General features: G+C 38.8%; 1 protein-coding gene across 6 annotated transcripts in view; it reads right to left on the bottom strand.

The window, feature by feature from the left end:
• LOC110987617 (sodium channel protein 1 brain-like) overlaps positions 1-14,657 on the bottom strand; it is a 29,525-nt gene extending 14,868 nt beyond the window's left edge. For 2 of the 6 annotated variants that reach the window (XM_087137238.1, XM_087137242.1), the window contains exons 1-7: positions 3,057-3,096; positions 2,570-2,714; positions 2,146-2,280; positions 1,416-1,652; positions 1,165-1,197; positions 689-730; positions 27-129 (exon numbers count right to left, since the gene is read on the bottom strand). In XM_087137238.1, the coding sequence (XP_086993364.1) occupies positions 27-129; positions 689-730; positions 1,165-1,197; positions 1,416-1,652; positions 2,146-2,280; positions 2,570-2,714; positions 3,057-3,085 (724 nt within the window). In that variant the 5' untranslated portion in view covers positions 3,086-3,096. Of the gene's footprint in view, positions 1-26; positions 130-688; positions 731-1,164; positions 1,198-1,415; positions 1,653-2,145; positions 2,281-2,569; positions 2,715-3,056; positions 3,097-4,082; positions 4,141-4,844; positions 5,052-5,462; positions 5,570-6,082; positions 6,212-6,812; positions 6,837-7,671; positions 7,759-8,003; positions 8,132-13,672 lie in introns of those variants that run through there. The other 4 variants (XM_087137243.1, XM_087137240.1, XM_087137239.1 and 1 more) reach the window with 4 other exon arrangements.
• Positions 14,658-20,087: the final 5,430 nt, after the last annotated feature.

The following is a 20,087-nucleotide window of genomic DNA, read 5'->3' as shown; positions in this document are numbered from 1 at the left end:
TTAATACATACTACTGTAATACTTACTTTGAATAGTCATGTTTTCATCGTCATCATTGTCCGCCTGACTCTTAGATTCCTCCTTACTAGTGTCTGGGGATTCTTCTGTGGCATCACCACCCTCAGTTTTCTGTTAAGAATAAGTTTCATGAAAGGTAAAATTCCGAACAAACATTCACTCATATTACGACGAGAAATGTGCACCAACTGGCTAGTATAGGTCTGTGTGAAGTACAAGAGACAATAGGGCATGAATCACTTTGATATCTCATAAGACAACAAGCACAATCCCTCATGAAATTACGCTGAATCTGTTGCTTAAACATTGGCATTCGTTGTTAAGCTGTGGGTGCATGTGGCTTTGGATATCAGTCGACATGTACATTTATCTGGTAACGATGTAGTAATAATGATCAATGGCGGTACAACTCTAAAAAATAACTGATTACATTATCAGAAAGGCGCAAAAAAACCCGGCAAATATTAAACTCCTTTATAGCTTAATTTTTAATAGCGTAATTTTTCGCGATAGCGTGGTTTAACCACAGCAGATGTGAATAGCTGTAGTTTGGAAGCCAGTATTTCAAAATATTGATTTTACCGCTCTTCCAATTTAAATCATCTACACACACGAACAATACACCAACACAGCACGCCGAACGTTAGTGATTCTGGGTCAGCATACTTACGTTGTCACTATCATCGTTGAGTTCCTGTACAGATGTTATGTCCTTTGCCCGGAAGCATTGCAAAAATTTAAGTGATATTAACAAGAGATCGCAATTTAAAAGTGCAGCCTCTCCGCTTCAACTAAATGCTACATAAAAAGTTCCCTTCAACTATTACAGTGAATATCTGGCATCAGTGTAAAATCAGAATGGCACTAAACACTTTTAAAACTAACCAAAAATAACGAATCAATTGAACAAATATTTAAGATTAAAAGAAAAGAAACACAGAGGAATTTTTAAAAATCTCCAATGATTGTCGTGAAAAAGTTGAAGTTTTACTGTCATAGACCCGTCAGGGTTAAATATCAAGCAATCCGAATATCCTTCGTTTAAATATAACGTAATGGCAGAAAACAATTATCTGGACGTAACACATTAGCATTACCTCAAGTAAGACGAATAGTTTGAAATTATCTTGCAAGGCTTATACTCACTTCATCTTGCAGAGAACCGCGTTGAATTTCATCCTTTGGTAGGCATTGTAATGGCAAAGAAAGAGATTTAAGTACAAGCCAACAGATATGATACTTGCGGAAGGATTTAAGACTATGAGAATTATTCCTTGTTCCAAGTGATGTGAATCACCTGGTTCTTCTCTCGGTGTTTGGTTCACACCGTATTGGAGAATATATCACTCCAACTGAAGAAATTTTTTCCACAAAAGCTATTCCTGATAAATAATTACCTGAGAAACCTTAGATGTGCTGTCACTGCCATTATCCATCTTCTCAATGTCGACGAATGCCTGGTTAGACTGGCTAATTTGCCCTGCATCGTTTTCTTGAAGCTGCTTCAACTGTAATTGGCGCAATTTTTCCCGTCTCTCTTTCCGCTTTCGTTTCTTCTCTGCCAGCTTCTTTAGTTTCTCAGCGTCCATACTGAGAACGTTTTCGCGAATCTGCTGTGCTTTCAACGCTTTTTCCTGCAAGTAATGGGAGGATAGTTCATACTATTACTTGATATACTGTTAATTAAGGAAACAGGATCCTTCTGATGCAAGGGTGCGCTTAAGCATACTTTAGGGACTAGACGTTTTTCAAGCTTTCAGTCACGTTAGAATCATATTCCCACTACCGGAGTTCATAACACAATTACGCATGGTGGTTCATGTGACCTGTTAAGGTAACATTATCTCCCAACACATACATTTTCACATTTTAACCACTCCATACCAAACTTAAACTGGACTAAGAAGCATTAAACTATAGTCTTACCGTGGTTAACTTTTCAGCATCTTTGAACCGTGTCATGATCTATCCACAAATAGTTGATATACCTTATTCATCGTCAGTTATCGACCAGTATGCATACAACCAGTAACTGTCTAAAGATGTATCCACCGCTACCTGGCCATATACGCTGGTATATACCTATTCATTATATGTTTAACATTTTGTTGTGCTTCGGTTACCAACCTTTCCCTGGTTTTCCATCTCCTCTGTGTATGCCAGAGATACCACTGCCAGCATGAGATTAACCAAATAAAATGATCCAAACATGACGGTAATGAAGAAGAATAGCATGCTCAATGGACCAGTCGCACGAATAATCTGAAATAAACAAGGCATAAAAGAGCAATCACAGAAACCAGAAAAGGCAACAAATTAATTTTAAATGAAGCATCATAATACAAGTAGGTTCAAAATCTGATTGGGCGTCCATTGCTTTGTCTGATGTGAAATTAACGGAGGTAAATTTGGCAGCCAATCCCGACAAGCTCAGGGGTGAGTGGTAAGACCTCAGTATTAGTAAGACAGAGGTGGGCTCGAAAATGGCCTTTAAATTAATTGCATGCATAAGACATTGCAGATATGTTAAACTGAAAGAACTCATTCTCACCAAATTATAGACGTCTTCCCAAAAGTCCAATGTAACGACTTGGAAGCACGTAAGTAAAGACATCCCAATGTTGTCGAAGCCTGTGTATCCGCCGTTAGGGTTGGGCCCAATGTCCTTTAGACACGTATAGTTCTCAGGACATGGACTGTGAGCAAAACAAATGTCAAAGAGTTTAAGCTTGTGACCAGGTTTTAAAAGTAGGAGCAATGTGTCTGCAAGATAATTTCCTTCTGTTTACATGTGTTTACGGCGGCGAAGCTTATCTTCTAACAATCATTTCGGAACTTACACTATTACATAGGCATTTTCAGAAGATTATGGCACAATTGCATTTATGAGCAATGTAATCCAGATGGTACGGTTGAAACTTAAATTTCTGCGGTTTTAATTGCCGTTATGTCGAAACAACGGTTTAACCTTTTCATTGTTTTCCTTGTTTTTAAAACGTAGTTGTTATGTAACGAAGAGTCAAGAAAGTAAAACTCACCTCCATCCCCGTCTGAGAGTATTCAGCATTACACAGAAAGAGAAAAATAAACAAAAAGAACATCAGTAAATGTTACAGCGATCACCTTCAGTTACAGACATGTCGAAACCAATGACAATTTCACTGGATACATGCGAGTTAAGAAAATGTGTAGGTAAACAGTTTGTGACCATATTGTATATTAACATTTTGTGTCCATAAAGCTGGTATACATAAAAAGGGAAAATTTTAAGATGCACAAGATTTTCTACAAGTGTTTCCATTTTTGCGGCATGCAGCTCACATAAACGAAGATATCAGTTAACTGCCTCCATAAAAAGGTACATTACATAGTGTGGCATAACATCTGTGCTTAAGATAGCGCATTCACTCGAACCTCTATACTTTCTTGTAAGAAACATGTAGGGTATGTTGCAGACATTGAGTCCTATCCGGTTCGTAAGTAACTTCGTCACAAAGGTGGACGCGCCACACGATTTCCAGGCTCCCAATGGACGATCGCAGAAGTTGCGCGTTAACTTCCGGTTCCGTGGCTCCACATGAACGGCGATCAATGCATGTAACCCTATGTGTAGTGCACGTGTGCAGTGGGTGTGGTTTAAACTGAAGTGATGTCATACTTACGAACCGGATTACGCACAATGCCCGTGACAGAGCGCAACAAAATCGGCCTCATTTATAGACTGATTCTCACCCCACAACTAAAAGTCTCAAAACAAATAAGACGTGATCCAAGACAAACATTTTTTGCCTTGCGGCTTTGTTTTTTTAAAGCAAAACTTCAAAATCTATGTACACAAGCGAAGGACTCTATCATTCATGTGAACATCTGAAATTGACAACTTGCGATAGCACACCCTTAAACTTGCCAATTTCCTTGGTTTAGGGCCTATAAGGACTCCGCATTGTACCTCGTTGGTGTATTCAGGGGAGCAGGTTGCCCTTAGGGACATGTAGTCTTTTGTTCAAAACTGAACTTTCTGTTGTTCAAGCAAGTAGCACATAGGCAGGTTGACCCTTACTTACCCTGGGCCAGATATATTACTGCACACCCTTGGCTCACCGTCCCAATAGTACCAGTTCGCTATCAACATAAGCAGAGAAGAATTGTCAAATTTCGGTTGCTGGAATTGTGGCCAAGATGCCTAACAAAGTACTGTTCTCAAATAAATCACTGTTTTCCAAAGTATTTGGCTGCTCCGTAGTATTTAGTTGCTACGGCATTTTCAATACGTCAATATAGGTCAATTATCTACAACCATTCTGCATTTGAAAGCACTTGATTGAATTTTGGCTCTACGTAGGATAAATTACCTTTTGTAAGTTTAGAACATAGAACAAGCGTTTGTATAAGCAAACTTGCCAGATCAACTTTATGTTATGTGTTTCTATAATTCTTACACTGGTTTCAGTTCAAGTCACCCAACATCCCTGCGAGGCTCGTTTCCCTAAATAAGACTTACGTGGGAAAACTTTTTTTTTAATTATGGTTTACTTGATCAAAAATCGGTATACGTCATCGGCCATCACAGTAGCAACATTATACTGAGGAATAGGGAAAGTACCGTTGCATTGATTAATCCGTTTATTTTACCAAACTGGGCCCCGGACTCGCATCAGCACAAAATCGCGGTATGTATGTGTCTTCGTAGTCAACAGTCTGTGACACCATCATTAGTCTTTGCCTCACCTTACGGTCACCATCGGAGGGAAGGAAACACACAGACATAAATATATATTGTCCTTATAAAAAGCTCCTGAAGGTATAAAGACAAGTTGGAAACTTACTTGAATTTTGCACAAAGTTATACCAGTCCTCCTCAGTGTCGTTGAAAACAGTGATATTATAGTCCACAACGCATTTGTTGTGTAGAACTCCCATGTAGAGTTGCAAGGAAAGCAGGGCGAAGATGGCAAGTCCAAAGAAAGTCAATAACAACACCTCCCCTAACATCTTCAACGATCGTAGTAAGGCGTTGATGATGCTCTTAAGACCTGTCAATTATGCAAAGTTTCCAGAATTTGAATCCCTGCCCATCAGATATTAAACAAATGCATGGTTCATGATGATGTGCATACTTTGCTTAGAATTCTATGAAATGAATTGCTGCGCCGAAAGTTAATGAAATAGAAAACCCTGACTTGTTTCCTTGCTGACAATGCACAATGACTGACAATACAAAATACAAACAAGGTGCTCATAAGGAACAGGTAAAGACTTACTAGTAGACTGATTTTTGTAATGCCATGTCTTGCTTGAAAGTACTATTTTTCAGGGCGTCAAATACCCCCAAAGTATCGACCTCGACAACAAACATTGACATCGACAACAAAAATACGGAACGAAAAGCAAATCAACATAAAGAAACAATGTGTAGTCAAAGGAGCCGATCAAAATTGTCTTACCAGGGATAACAGAGATGGTTTTGAGAGCTCTTAACACTCTAAATGTTCGAAGACCGGAGAGGTTGCCGACTGGTACATTTAAAAAACCAAGGAAGAATGTCACGTACCTACAAAGGGAAAGGACGGTAAATGTAACATCATTAATTAACTGTCAGAGAAAGAATATCTACTTGACCTTTTCGACGAAACTCACTGTGTTGAAGTCTCTTGTTTTACTTGGATACCGTCAGGGAACGCTTGTGAGATCATTTGAAAAATTATTGTCTTCTAAAACGCTTAATTTTTCGCTCGTAACAAGGTTTGCCACACGATTTATATACAATTCCAAACTGAAGGAAATTCAAAAATTTTGCATTATAAACTATAACTCAGACAGTCCACAGGAGACGAGACGTCAAGGAACTGTTGACATCGTCAAAAGTACAACTATTTTCCCTTTCAAATAACAGTTTTTGACCGAAAACAGTCAATGCAACAGTGGACTTCAAAGAACCTAGATATTGGTGTTAACTTATTTCAGTTTTGGAGCCTTCATAAATGATTCCCCAAAAGTGAATAACACCAAATTAAAGAGCTACACCGAGGACAAATGCACGCTGTCACAAAGAAAATTTACTTACGCAAGAAGAATGACACTAAAGTCCAACCAGTTCCAGGGATCTCGTAGATATGTATGCTTCTGCAGTACAAATCCCCTGGCGATTATTTTGACGATCATCTCTGTGGAATATATTGCTGTAAACACGATCCTACAAATGACAAGCATTTTGGGGCTGATTAAGATAACAGGCATTTGTAAAAAGCATGAGGAAATATAAAGTAATAAAACAAAACAACAAATATCCGTTTCACCTTTACAGAATTACTGCCAACATTCCAAGATAAATGACGTATTGTTGCATTGAATTAACAAAGATAAAATATGACGAATCCAATGTAATGAAAATCAAACGGAAAACTTTTTTAAAAGGTCCGCTAATACAATCGAATTTTTTCCCGACGTAGTGTTGCTTGAACAAAAAGTGCGTGGGTATGGCCAAAATAAAGAGGCTATTATAATTTCTTGATGTTTACTGTCTTAGACAGACCTGAATGAGTGAAACAAAGTACACTGTATAGACTATACAGTGAAAGTTCGTGATACGATCAAATGTCTTCGAATAGTCTTGGAGTAATCTTAATTTGCAAACAGATGACGTTCCCTAAGTTCAATGTATACTTGAAACCAACTGCCCTCGACCTTAGTGCAATTGATTGGAATATTGAATCTTGGGAGCGTCATTTTTTGTAAAAAGAAAATCAGGTTCAACTTTCAGCTAATGAAAAATTAACGTTTCAAACATCACTTACTCGGATATTTCGAAAACCAATGGTCTGTGGATAAAGAGTAGAAAAGGGAATTATTCTACAAAAACCAAGACAATAATCCTGATCATTTTAATCTTAAAGGTTGAGGATGGAATCCATACCTGTATATTCTCCTTCCAGTATCGTTGTGATACATTTTAATCGTGTTTTGTGGTAATTTTACGGCCAGTGTTATGAAAATACGTCTTATATCCGTCAGGCACAATACTCAATTTGTACAAGAGAGGTTGGCCCAAACGTCACCTTCTCCAACTGGCAAGAGCTGCATCACGTACTCACACACGTCAAAGCGTACAAAATGACCGCAACAACAAAACGCTACGTGCGTGTCGATTTGAACTGAACTTCACTGATGTCTTTACGTACAAGAGGTGAGTCACTGAACAGCCCAAATTGGCATGGAATGCATCCCCCCATGTGTGAGGTCAAAATAAGCCTATTTGAATAAAGATATGTCATACGTGAGAAGGAAAGAAAGTAATCGGCATATTATCAAAAAGCGTCACCAAAACCCTAAGAAAACACCACCAACAAATAAAGCAAGGATGCCGAGACCGTGAGTAAGACTTTTGATTTTTTGCTCTCCCAACATCAAGTTGAATGTGGCCGAGACCACATTCGCTCTTGAACCCCCCCCCACATACACCCACACCAATAGCTGGATACGCTACTGAGCGAAAGTCATAATCTACAAAATGTGCAATGTTACTTATTAATTACCTACCATCCCTTGTTAATCACTATTACCATGGGTAATATAACGCAAATGGATCTAATAGGATTTAGTCTCACAGAGAAGAGAGGGGACATTCATTCTAACAAACCAATTAAGTGAACTTACTCGTCGCTGCTATCAAACCGAGGCGCATCCATTGCTAGGAAGCCACAGTTCACTAAAATGGTGAGGATGACTAGTACATCAAAGAATGTACAGTAAATGTTAAGGAAGTAAATATAAAGTCTTAAATGAATGAAATGAATGGAAATGTATCAATGTGACGTGCATGGATGTTGTTGCAGCTTCCGATGATCCTTTTTTTCCTCTTATTCCATATGGCATTCAGATTCTGCCGGGATCATCGTACCATTACAATTACAGAAGGCGCGGAACCGGGGGGGGGGGGCTGACAACAAAAATACTCGATATTAACATTCACTTAAAACAAAGGATATTGGTTCGTTAGAAGAAAGAGCATTGCTTTCCGGAGGGGATTCAGTGGTGTCAGCAGGTGTAGAGATTTGGTGGAGCTGAACCTGAAGAGATTGGTCTTACCGAACCGTCTACCAACCAGGCAGAATGTCTGAATAAGAAAAATAATAAGCAATAAAGTTACATAGATGGGCATGGTTTTGTAATCTCTACATTTTGAAAATGATGTCTTGAGGATGAACCAAACTTGAATCTTTCAATGAAATCTTCCTCATTGGTTTGAATTGTTGTAATTCATGACAAATTTGCACGATCCTCTCTCAAGAGCGGGACGAATAGTCTGCTCTGGTGTGTAATTTGGATCTGTTGACTTGAGAATCAGGAGTCACATGACAACTCGAAGACTCAATACCCTGATAGTGCCCTGCCAAACATCTTCGAATCATTGTGCCTCAAAAAAGGCACCTGTAAATCTTTGCAACAATAACGAACTCTGACATCGTTCGTGTGAAAACAGCCTCTCAGAAGACGAAAAATTCTCTGCGTGAGAGGACGTTTAGGTCCATTGTGGAGGACAATTGGACGTTTGTCCTAACTGCTTGCTCAATGATGAATCGCCCTGGGTGAGCGTCTTCTAGTGAACAGCGCAAGGTTTACATCTCTCTCGGGTTGATAATGAGGACTCTTTAGAAAATGCCCATCAAAAGCGACGCTTCGGTTGTCAGTTGGAATTTGAGCGAGCCTCAGTAGACTGTTTTCCAAGTATTTCTGAACTGTGCTCGTCATATAAGCATGAATGTCAATGCTTCACGGCAAAAGCTGGACTTGTGACACTGGGTGCATATGTCAGCATTTCTAGTCGATGACAACACAGCAAATAAATTACACATTTTACATCAATGATCAGTTAGTGTATTGGTTAAGTTAAACTTTGATATAATGAGGGGACACGAACTGAAGTTTTATGCACCCTCCATCGCTGTAATCACAAATACGTTTATTCCATTAAGAGATCGGAGAAAATATAAATCTTCACCTCTAACCCAACGTGCGTTATTTTACTTTCCTCTTGTGTCATTCTTCAAACCCTCATCATCTTCAAGACGAGAGTTCTTTGGAATCTAAGCGCTTATCCGGCTTCCTTAAGAATGGCTTTGTTCCTGAAAGACCCCAGCACTCGACGAGTACACAAACAACCCCTGATGAGCCGTTTCAGTCATAGGCTGATAAACATTAAGCCGGTTAGGATTTGGAACTAAATGTAGGCCATCTTAACTGTGGCTCTAATTTTTTTCCAAAGTCTCATATAATAAGAGCGTAAATCGCATCATTCCTTAGGCCTAATCTTTCTTTATTATTGTTCATGATAAACCTCAAGGTAACGGCTGCGTTTAATTTATCTGACAGCATTCAGTCTGTCTACTGCTACTTTTCACTGTATTTATTTTGACAGAAGTGATGATTGTAGTTAGCGTTGTGGACGTATTACCTTTATTGCACGTATCGGAATTCATTCGTGGTTTAACACGGCCAATTGAAATTACAAATTTTGCATCAACTCATGCTGTAGGTTAGTTAAACAATGATGTCATTGGCTTTGTTCCTGAAAGACCCTTAACACTCAATGAGTACACACACAAACTCTGTTTAAAGGTTGATAAGCGTACAGGATTTGGATCGAATTGTAAGTCATCTTAAGTGTTGCAGGAATTTTTCAAAGTCTTTTCTAATAAGAGCGTATATCGCTCCAATCCTTCAATCTGTCGTTATTAATATTCATAATAAACCCAAAGGTAGTGGGTGCGTTTACCTAACACCATTCTGCTTGTCTGTTGCTGTTTTCATTGTATTAATTATAAATAAACTGAATTGAATTGTAGTCACGGATTGGATATATATCACCTTTATTGCAAATGATTTCAAATTACGACTGCAAGAATTACATTTCAGTAAAAATGGAAACATAAAACAAATGCACTGTAAACAATTGAACACATTCACCTAATGGAGAGACCTGAATTTTGCACAAGCAGAGAAGACTGGATCCCACAACAGTTCTTTCTGCATTTGTTGATGACTTGAATTGATGTGATACTTATATACAGTTGGGGCAAGAAGTTTACACACAACTGGTAGAACAAAAGCAGTTTTCCTCGAATTTCACTTCATTTCACGCATTCCTACCAACTTTTCTTTTCATGAGGACAGACAAGATAGGTCTCCACTTAATGTACATGGTGTATGCATCAAATAAAAACACCCAGAGACATATACATGATTCATATTTATATTAACCAAAAAATCAGAAGTTAACATACTCCAACCCTCATATTTAACGCCACTTTCTGTATTTTTGTCACATCTCATAGTCGCAGTAGACCACTTTCTGAAGTGGTTTTTGAACGACAATAGCTCTAAATTTTCACAAATGATTTTTCAGAAATTTTGAACAATACAAAATGTCTCTGAGAATTCAAATTGAAGTAAACACTATGAACATTCAGTTGACAGATGCAGTTTATCTGACCTAAGAAAAGAAAAAGTTGGCAAAACTATTTCCTACAGCGAAAAATTGAGGAAAACTGTTTTCCGACCAAGGGTATGTAAATGTTTTTGCCCCAACTGTATATATACACACACATACGCTATACTTATCCGCATTATTTTGTTTCGCACGTTACTTTCCTGACTATAAAAAATAAGCAAATAAAAGACAAAAATTGCCAAAAATCTACCCATTGCGATCTGAACCAGTTTGACCAAAATGTAAAAAAAATATCCTCCTTGTAAGGAATGAATACAAGTTTTAGGATACGTTATTCATTCCACTTTGTCTACAAATTGCAAACTTAATTTTAAAAAAAATGTTACGTTCTTTGAAGAACCATGTCCTCAGTGTACATAATGCAGCACAGACACTAATTAGCTCATTCTACTTGCATAATTAGTACAATAGCCGAGTACAATCTAAAATTAGCGTTTTGTTTGAGCACTTTAATTGAAATCTGAATAGCACACACATTGACAGTAATTGTACCATTAAACAACGTCTACTGGCGTGGTCTGGAGTGGCGGGCCTTAAACCAAGATGGTCTTGAGTCCGATGATTTCGAATTGCTCATCAACAGTAACAAATCAATAATCACCATCCAGCTTCTAATACATGTACTTGATACTGTTGGTAGGCCTATAAGGTAAAACAAGTGCTGGTTTTCTTTTGTAACATTTGGTGTGCATTGCTTCATAGAATTTTGATCGATGGTTTGTATATCATGTTGATAGCCAGGAGGTTTGTCTTTTAATCATAATAATGTCTGAGATAACTGAAGCTTTGGAAGTTTGCACCAAATTACAATCCCATGATGCAAACCTTCAATAGTTTGTCACTGACGTCACATCTTTAGGCAGTAATGGAAATCGATAGAGGCCCTGGCAAACTGTGCCTCGTCTTTGTGTCGACCACACAAACCCTGGCAGAATATCGAACGATGGTTCTTTGGAGGGGTCTGATATTGAACGGATACCCCTTGTTTTGGATAGTTTGGGAAAGTTGTTTGTGCCTCATCACAGTAACCAACACCGAGCATGTTGGCGCGCAACTGTATTCTGCTGCAGTGAGGGCGGGTGACGTATTACTACGGAGAATGAGGACATTTTCAAATACCGGTATCCCAGAGATCGCTCCTGTGTAGTCCTAACTGTGCAAATTACTCCTTGAAAAGACACTTGAGTGGCTTTTGTATGTTGATTAGTTAAAAAAGTTGTCCATACGCTGTATTTTGCCTGAGTGTTCTTGCGGGTCCCAGGTAAGAGGTAACAAGGGCCATGTCGCCCCCCCCCGAAAAAAACAAGCCTTTTTATTTCGAAAAATGGAACAGAAAAGCTACTTAATCTAAGTCATTTTCCTCACTTGAAAATGCCTTTTGGAAGTCCTTTAATAAGTGTACCATCGCCCCCTTCAAAAAGGCCATAAAAGCTTACATGAAAATGGACATAGACATGAAAATATTTCCAAATTATTTCCAAACAAGTTTGGCAGCCTGAAAATTTGGTTCTAATCTGTCCTTGTTCTTAATTTTATGACAAAGGGAGCGGATGAAGATAAAGAAATTAATATCTCACGTAAGAACTTGAAATGAATGACAGGATTCAAGGTATCAAACAGTGGAATATAATCATCCTTTAAACGATATTCACCGAAATCACTCAATGTAAATTCTGATGGATCATCCATTTCCGAGGTGTTTATCATTAAACGTCTGATTACGTTTGATGCATGAAGCGCTCACAAAACCCAACATTTTGTGTTTAAACTCTACAACAAGTTCTCGAAGCATTTCGTTCAAATCCTTAATCTTTTAGAAGTTCTACGCTTGTCTAACTTCCCAATACGCATGCAGGCTTTTCTAGTTCAATGTTCGCCTCTTCACATTAACAACTTATGGCAACACTATGGCATAAATGTGAAAAAGTACGAAACATTAAAAAACTTTCATAAAGGACATAAGCTTTGTGACGAGTTTCTAGTTGTAATTTTCGGGTTTTTTCATGAGTTGTCTACATTTTCGCTCAGGGGTTATTAATTTTTTGTTTCAGAAAACAAGTCTATGTTTCCATAATTTCATAAATTAACATCAGGAGAACTTCCACAAAGACTACGAATTACCAGTTTTTGTCAAGGCTACACGAATCTCAAAAGGATGTTTTTGAGGGTCATCATATAAACCCTTTCTTTTTCATTTTTTAAGTGTGAGATTTTTTGGCAGTACCGACTTTTCTAGTGTGAAATTCAGACATGAGCATTTGTTCAAACATAGAGTTTTCGTTAAAAAGAAATATGCCGGCCACATTATTTCATAATTAAAAACACAATTACCTACTGACGCATCTTGCACCATACCATGTTTAAAACAGTAGTTCAATGCGTTCAGGTGTAATTAAACACACACTGTTTGAATTTGATGACTAAAGTCTAAAATGATTTCAACTAGGAAACGAGTATTTTATTCCATTTTTGGCACCTTCGTGTACGCACGCTTCAACTGGAACTGGAGCTGACTGTGACTTTTGTCATCGCATCTTCACGTTTTTGCTCTGTTTATAAGATAAGGTATTACTGGATCGACGCTGACGACTTTTGCAGTTTTTAAACCTTATCATTTACAGACAGTATCGGTCTTACTCTAATTTCAGACACATTTTTCTGACAAGATAAGCAGTCATCATGGTGTCTTAAATTTTCTGCAAAAACGAGTTGAGTCTTCACTCTAGTCTCCACTAAGAACACAGACTTTTTAAAATATTTAATAATTTTTGCAGGGTGAGTCAAGCTTTCAGAAAGCGGAGGCGGGTTAACAAACAAATGGGTCGAAAGGCTGTCCAAGACATGACCATCTGGGGTCCGAAAAATACCCCAAAAATGAAAACTGCGATGCTTTTCATAAATTTAAATGGAACTAAAGCGTTATTGTTGGTTTTGTATTCTGTTTAACACTTAGTTCCATTTCACTTTTATCGTTGCATTAATTAGCGGATGAAAAGGGCTTGCAATCCCCACAACCAAACCCAAGATCCACGCGGAATACAGATTATCAATGTGTTAACCAAATTAATAATCTATAATTGTAAGCTGGTTTGAGAAACTAGGAAAGAACTCGTGGCATATCAAAAATTATCGTTGTGCGTTACTTACCCGCTCATCTTGTCTAACAGCATCAAGTTCTTCAATTGGTTTCCCATAAAGTGATTTTGGGAAAGTGCCCAGGTGATCTGGAAGTGGTTTGCCTTCGAGAAGATCGGTGTCATACACCTTTCCGGTGGCTAGAGCCTCTTCATCTTCTTCCGGATCTGACATAAGGCTGAGACGGCTGAATGCCCGCTCCGGCTTCGGCCCATTGTGTCTAAGCTCTAGCTTACGCAGTGACTCTTTCGTTAGACGTCTGAAGTTCGGATTGGAATCGTCGTTAGGCATTTTTGATCGGAGATTCTTTCTTCCTAAGGGAAGCATGTGTTCATGTTGATATCAGCCTTGTCCGGTTCCCTCATGATCACCTGTAAGAGTGACCGATTCCACGATTATGCCCATTATCCGCGATGGTTGACATGAGATGCATAGCCATTTTAAGTCTGTACTCCAATCCACCAAAATCTCTAAAAAAAAAAAACCTATAGCACAATGCCAGCGAGTCTGCTTTTCACTACAACTGTAATGAATCCAACATCCGTAGCATCCTGTGGTCGTTGTACTTCCAAACGTGTTTCTATATTTGGTTGATCAGTTGGCCATGGCGATAAGATCTTGTGGCTAGCCAGCTTCAAGTTGCTGATCCCCCTCGACCACACTACCGCTACTGCAAAGGCGTAGTGTTAATACCGTTTATCGATCGTCTTCTTCCCTCGTTGTCCACCTTAAACCAGTTTCCGAGACAAACTATCTCCTTTACACCAGCAAATTGTAAAATATTTTGTAGATTCAACAGTCTGTGGTGCTTTTAATATCATAAGTCCATGCGGCAAATTCGGATTCACTCCAATTTAACAGTTATATTCCAATTAACTGTCTACCGTTGTAGAACTCTCAAAGACGGTGGTCCCATTCTTCTTTCGGTAAGCTCAAGAGCACTCCGGCAGTGGTGTGATGATTGTATCAGCCCTGAAACAGGGGATTAAACGATCTGAGGGGGTCGACTTGAGGGAGTTTATTCCCCAGTTACCATAGTGCTGTCATTATGTTCAACAAGCTAGAGAGCGCATGCGTTGATACTGCATATAGGGTCGTGCAAGTTGCTATCTTTGAGCGCTCTCCCACTGTAATGCTAATGAAGGCTCAAGAGGATTTTCTTGGCCTATTGTCGGCCCTCTCCTTCTCCAAATCTCCTTGTGGTTTTCGTTTGCTCCCCCAATTGTTTATTTAGGACATAGAGGCGCGATGGACCCGTTATGAAACGGCTAAGGTGTAAACTGACGGTGCGCATGTCGTGCTTTTAATTTTAATTCAGATAAATTGTTCACTTTTCTTGCATGAGAATTGAGATCATGTGCACTACCATTGGAAGCAAAGCAATAATATACATTTCACGGAAACATACAGAAGCAAAGAATAACCAGCATTCAGTCTACTTTTTCTAATAATGTCAGATACACGATTAGACGAACGGACACCAAAAATTTACAAGAATTGTAATACAAGTGTATACTATTAACAAATGTGCTTTCATCGAAGCCTTCAAGTTTTTGAACTCACAGAAAGGTCAAGCAGGCACGAGATACTGCTTCAACCGTTTCGTTCTTTCATCCGAAGCACCACAGAGTACCTTGCGGGCAAGTACGATTTTCTGGATCGCACGGTCGTCTTATCTGAACGAGTTTGACAAACCGACAAATTGAACGCGGACAAAAACCATGCCACTGGTTATATGTAATCAGTTTCGTGAATTACGTAGTAGGCGATAATTATATTTGAAATCAAAATTACCGAGGGAATCACACGATGGTCCAACTCCCGTCAACCCAACAATACTCTCGACGACAAAATTGTTTTTGAAATAAAGTTGACGTTCTACATTCCACTCATTTTGTTATTTCTTTATCGTATTACTTATACTGTTCTATCAACTGTGCTTAATGTTTTGCATCTGCGCCGTATACAATGACGAAATATGACCATCATAGGTTTAAACACATCATGGTAGCAGGTTCGTGTAACATCTTGAAGTGTTACCCAAAATAGATGCCACGCAAATCATACCAATGGATAATTTGTGAAACCAAAGTCCATACATGTGATTTGCCCATCTGCAGAGGCGAACCGACCGGGGGTGTGTGGGAGAGTGCAGCACCCCCCCCCCCCATTAATTCCAAGCGGCAAATAGAGGTTTGTTCGGTAACAGAGTAAAAAATAGTACATAAATGTATACGTTTGCCGTCGGCATTTCCCCTGAAGCATGAAATGTAGCGTACCACGAATCACTTTGTGAATTTTACAAGACACGAGTTCGCGAACAAGTTACAAATCGGCAAACTGACCGTGGCACCCCCCATGCCTTCGCTACGCCTCTGCAGGGCAATCAGTAGAAATTTAAGCAAAACGCGCACGGTCAATGAATATAGTTCACAGCCAGACATTTACGTTCAATCTACCAATTATAAAGAGTAAGCGCAATTCCTACTGTTGGTAAGTTTGTTCATAGACCATCGTACATTGGACTACCATGACTGAGTAGCTATGCGGGCGCGATTCCCTTGCACAATCAAGGGCTACTCCTGCTTCACACCCCTCTTTGGAACCCCTCTTCATCTTTGGAACCAAGTTCTTTAATAAATGTATTTTGAAGAGTAAAGGCAAGGCTGTAACAAACAGCTATGAAAAAAACCTCAAGAACTATAAAGTCTGCTTGGAAACTGGTGTTTCTGAATGAATAAATAACATTGAGGATTTTAGGATGAAAACAGGACATCCACTTCAAACGTTCAAGGTATATTAAGAGAAAATTAGTGAAAAATAGCACAGACGAGGTTTTGTTCGCCCGTTGAAAAATAGACTTTAGTCATTGCAACCCAATGGCGCCATTTTTTTTATTGCCCTGCGGGTTATTAACATCTGTAGTTCCTTCATTTTTGTCGAAAACATTCAGAAATGTAACGTGCATATAACAGTTTAAACTGTGTTGAAGTTTGCGCTTAATGTAAATAATCTAAAGGTATTTGACGTTACTACATGCATTAAGGTAGATGATTCTAAAGGAAAACTCCAATCTGACTTAGGGCTAGCCTTCTTATGGAGTACAAGTAGGCCTACTGTTTTCTAACTTCTTGAACAGCACACTGAATGCTAGGTGTTGGTTTTTATTTTGATATCGCCCACAGACGGGTCTCCTGCGATGATTTAGTTCCCCTTGTCCTTATGCAGGCAGCCAACTAGATCAGATGTTTTTCTCAGATAATTTAACGCTTACATCACACAAATTTCCAGGAAACGATGTATTCACTTCAAGATCAGTTCCCCCCCCCCATCATATGGGTGAATCTCCGACATCAATTGCTTTATTCATCACTGGATTTCAGCGAAGACGTAACAGGCTTAACTAACTGGGGTAAATTTCTAGGGAGGACATGGGGTTCACCAATTTTTTATTTATTTTTTTTTGGGGGGGGATCCAATTAACTATCGCCTGTACGTAGGTTGTGTACATTTCCAAAATTCAAATGCACGACCTCTGCTGAGGGTGGCCACGCCCCCTTGCCCCTCCCCATCAGTCCATTGAATACTTCAGACTTGCAGCGTTCTAATTTCGTCCCCTTGTGTAGCAATCGAAGATTTATTGAAATGAAGATTATTATTATTATTTTTAATTATGTTTATTTATTAACACGTTAACACGTTAAAAAACAACATTTAGGTAAAGGGTGAAGCATAGATCTGCTTTTGTAGCCTAACCTATTGACAGACATACATATTATAGCATTGGACAATACAAGACATGAAAATGTTTTTGGCAATGATACACATACGGACAAACACTGACAGACAGGAGATAATACAATGCATCAAAATACAATTCTAGTCGGTACAGGTAACGTATTCAGAAAGTATTAGATTTTTCAACTTTGTTAATAAAGTGGGCGCTGCTTTTATAATTTCATTTAGACTATTCCAGTATTGGACACCGCATTGTACAAGACTATTTTTGTGTAGTGAAGTTCTATTGGTATCAACATATAATTTCTTTTGAGAGGTACTTCTGGTATGATATGAGTGAACATTTGAGGTAAGTTTAAAGTATGATTTAAAATACGGTGGCAGCTTATCATTCATACATTTATACATAAATTTACCAAGTTAAGTGATATTTATAAAGGTCAAATACCTTTAGCACTTTATGTGTAGAGAACAGTGGGGCCGTGTGGTCGTAATATCCAGCATGAGAAATTATTCGGACAGCACGTTTTTGTAAGATGTACAATTGGTCACAATTTAAAAGAGGATGGAGATAACTTTTAAAAGAAAGAATAGAAACTGGACGAAACCCCTTGGGCCGACAAAAGGAAACCTTTATGACTTTGACAGGAATTTTCGTTCGAAAAAAATTCAACTGTATCCTTTTTAATGTGTAAACTTTGGTTTTTTATTCTTTTATTTCTTTATTTGTGCGTAGATACTTTCGTTTAAGTTTTTAATAGTAATAACCATGTAATTCAGTTTAATTGCAAGCTGCTAAATAAAATGAAATATTAAATTTGAAAGCTATAGGCCTACAAAGTTACCTTACAAGCTGTATGCTGTCCAGACCGCATTGCTTATTTCACTGAAGCTTTCTGAAGATAGAGGCTATGTCAAACCTATACACGCTAACAGAGTGCAGAACTTACCCTTAAGGTGGGTCTTAAAGATTGGGTAACTTTTTCTCACCTAACCGTACATTTAAAACATTTGGAGACGAAAAATGTGACAACAGCAGAAAAATTAAGGATCTTTCCACATTATAACGCTAATTGAAGGGACGTATCCAAGGGTTGAGGGCTTGGAGAATTCATCGCCACCTTCCCCGGCCTTACCGTTTTTAATGTTTTGAAATACAAAAATGCAATATAAACACCTACATCTTAACCCAGAAGAGCCGGGGCGGAATCCCCCCCTCCCCGACATTTTTTTTTTCGATATCGCCGCAGTGTATTTTTGCAGGAGCTGAACTTTTTTCTTTGCGGTCATTTTGACACCAATTAAAATCGAACATAACGCTCTTGCGCATTGCCAATTTTTCCAGGACAGGTCGGCCAAAAATGTATACTTTTTCCACTGAAGTGCTCGACGCACGCGGGCTTGCACACTCTTTAAAAATGTCTGTTAAATAACTGTGGATTCCATTGTCAATTGGCATTACAGAAGTTGCTGTTTTGGGACAGCACATTCTAATGTCAATTTTCTCTGTATATTGGAGATTCTTACGGAAGTATATTTAGAATACGATAAGAAAAAAATTAATTCGTACCTACGGATTATTATTTCTACTTACTACTTTGTACGTACGGTTTTATAAATATTGATCCTGGGCACTGGTTGCATTCCAAATTCCGTCTAGAGCAGAAGCATCCCCCATCGGTAGGAGAGAGCAATGCTGGTGGGGAGTGTTGTTTTGTTGGTAGGGCTATAGACACGTGCACAAGGCGTGTATTTCACTGTCAATTGTGAACCAGCAAAGTGGATTGGAGTTCCTACCAAAGGAGCCTCCGTTGCTGGGAAATCGCAACCTTTCTTGCACTCCGCTCGGGCCCAATTAACTGAGGTTTAGTCATGCAGTGCAACATGTGGAATTCTAATCCGTAAATACGGTTAGTAATTCGTACGTACGTACGAAATAGTAATCCATACGTAATTTTCTTTTTCTTAAGATGTCCTAAATACACTTCCATAAGAATCCCCTGTTGGTAAACAGAGAAAAATTGACAGTAGAATGTGCTGTCCCAAGCCAGCAACTTCTGTCTACTGTTATTTAGCAAAATTTGTAAACAGTGAATACATGTAGCTTTGCACCTCAAATGACAGTAACAACAAAACCATACATTCAATTGAGTCCAACCTTCACGTTTGTAATGATAAGGAGTATCTTTACAGGCTTGTTAAGTTTTTTAAAAAATCGTGTGTGGCACAGCACAGTTCGGGGGGGGGGGCTCAGATCCCCCCGGCTGTGAGATGGATCAAATACCCCAGCTCTTTGAGGGTTTAACTACTGTAACTCTCACACGATGTACGTTCAAGTCCCCTGTGGTTCAACGAGGGACAGGGGTTGAGCATCATTAACTCTTCTAGGAAAAAATTCCGCCTCTCCCCCCCCCCGCCAAATCCGAGGTGTGCCACTGGCTGATTGCTATAACTTGAGACGAATTTACCGAAATCAAGAGGAACCGAGAAGACAGAATGGTACATATACAGTGGGTTTGTCGGACCGACTCTGTAATCTTCGTATCTGAATTGAAGATAGAGTTATTAAATGTTGTTCAAAATTTTATTCAGTGCAACGTTATGAGTATGTGATCATACACTTTTGTTATACATGAGTTGTCTGCATTCCATTAAAAAAAAAAACATGTAAAGATCATTGACATTCGTG

This window comes from Acanthaster planci, linkage group LG05 (assembly GCF_054643075.1).
Source record: "Acanthaster planci isolate LZ-2023a linkage group LG05, COTS_SCS, whole genome shotgun sequence".
NCBI lineage: Eukaryota > Metazoa > Echinodermata > Asteroidea > Valvatida > Acanthasteridae > Acanthaster > Acanthaster planci.
The sequence above is the reverse complement of the archived record's forward strand: the minus strand, read 5'-3'. Positions and strand labels throughout refer to the sequence as shown.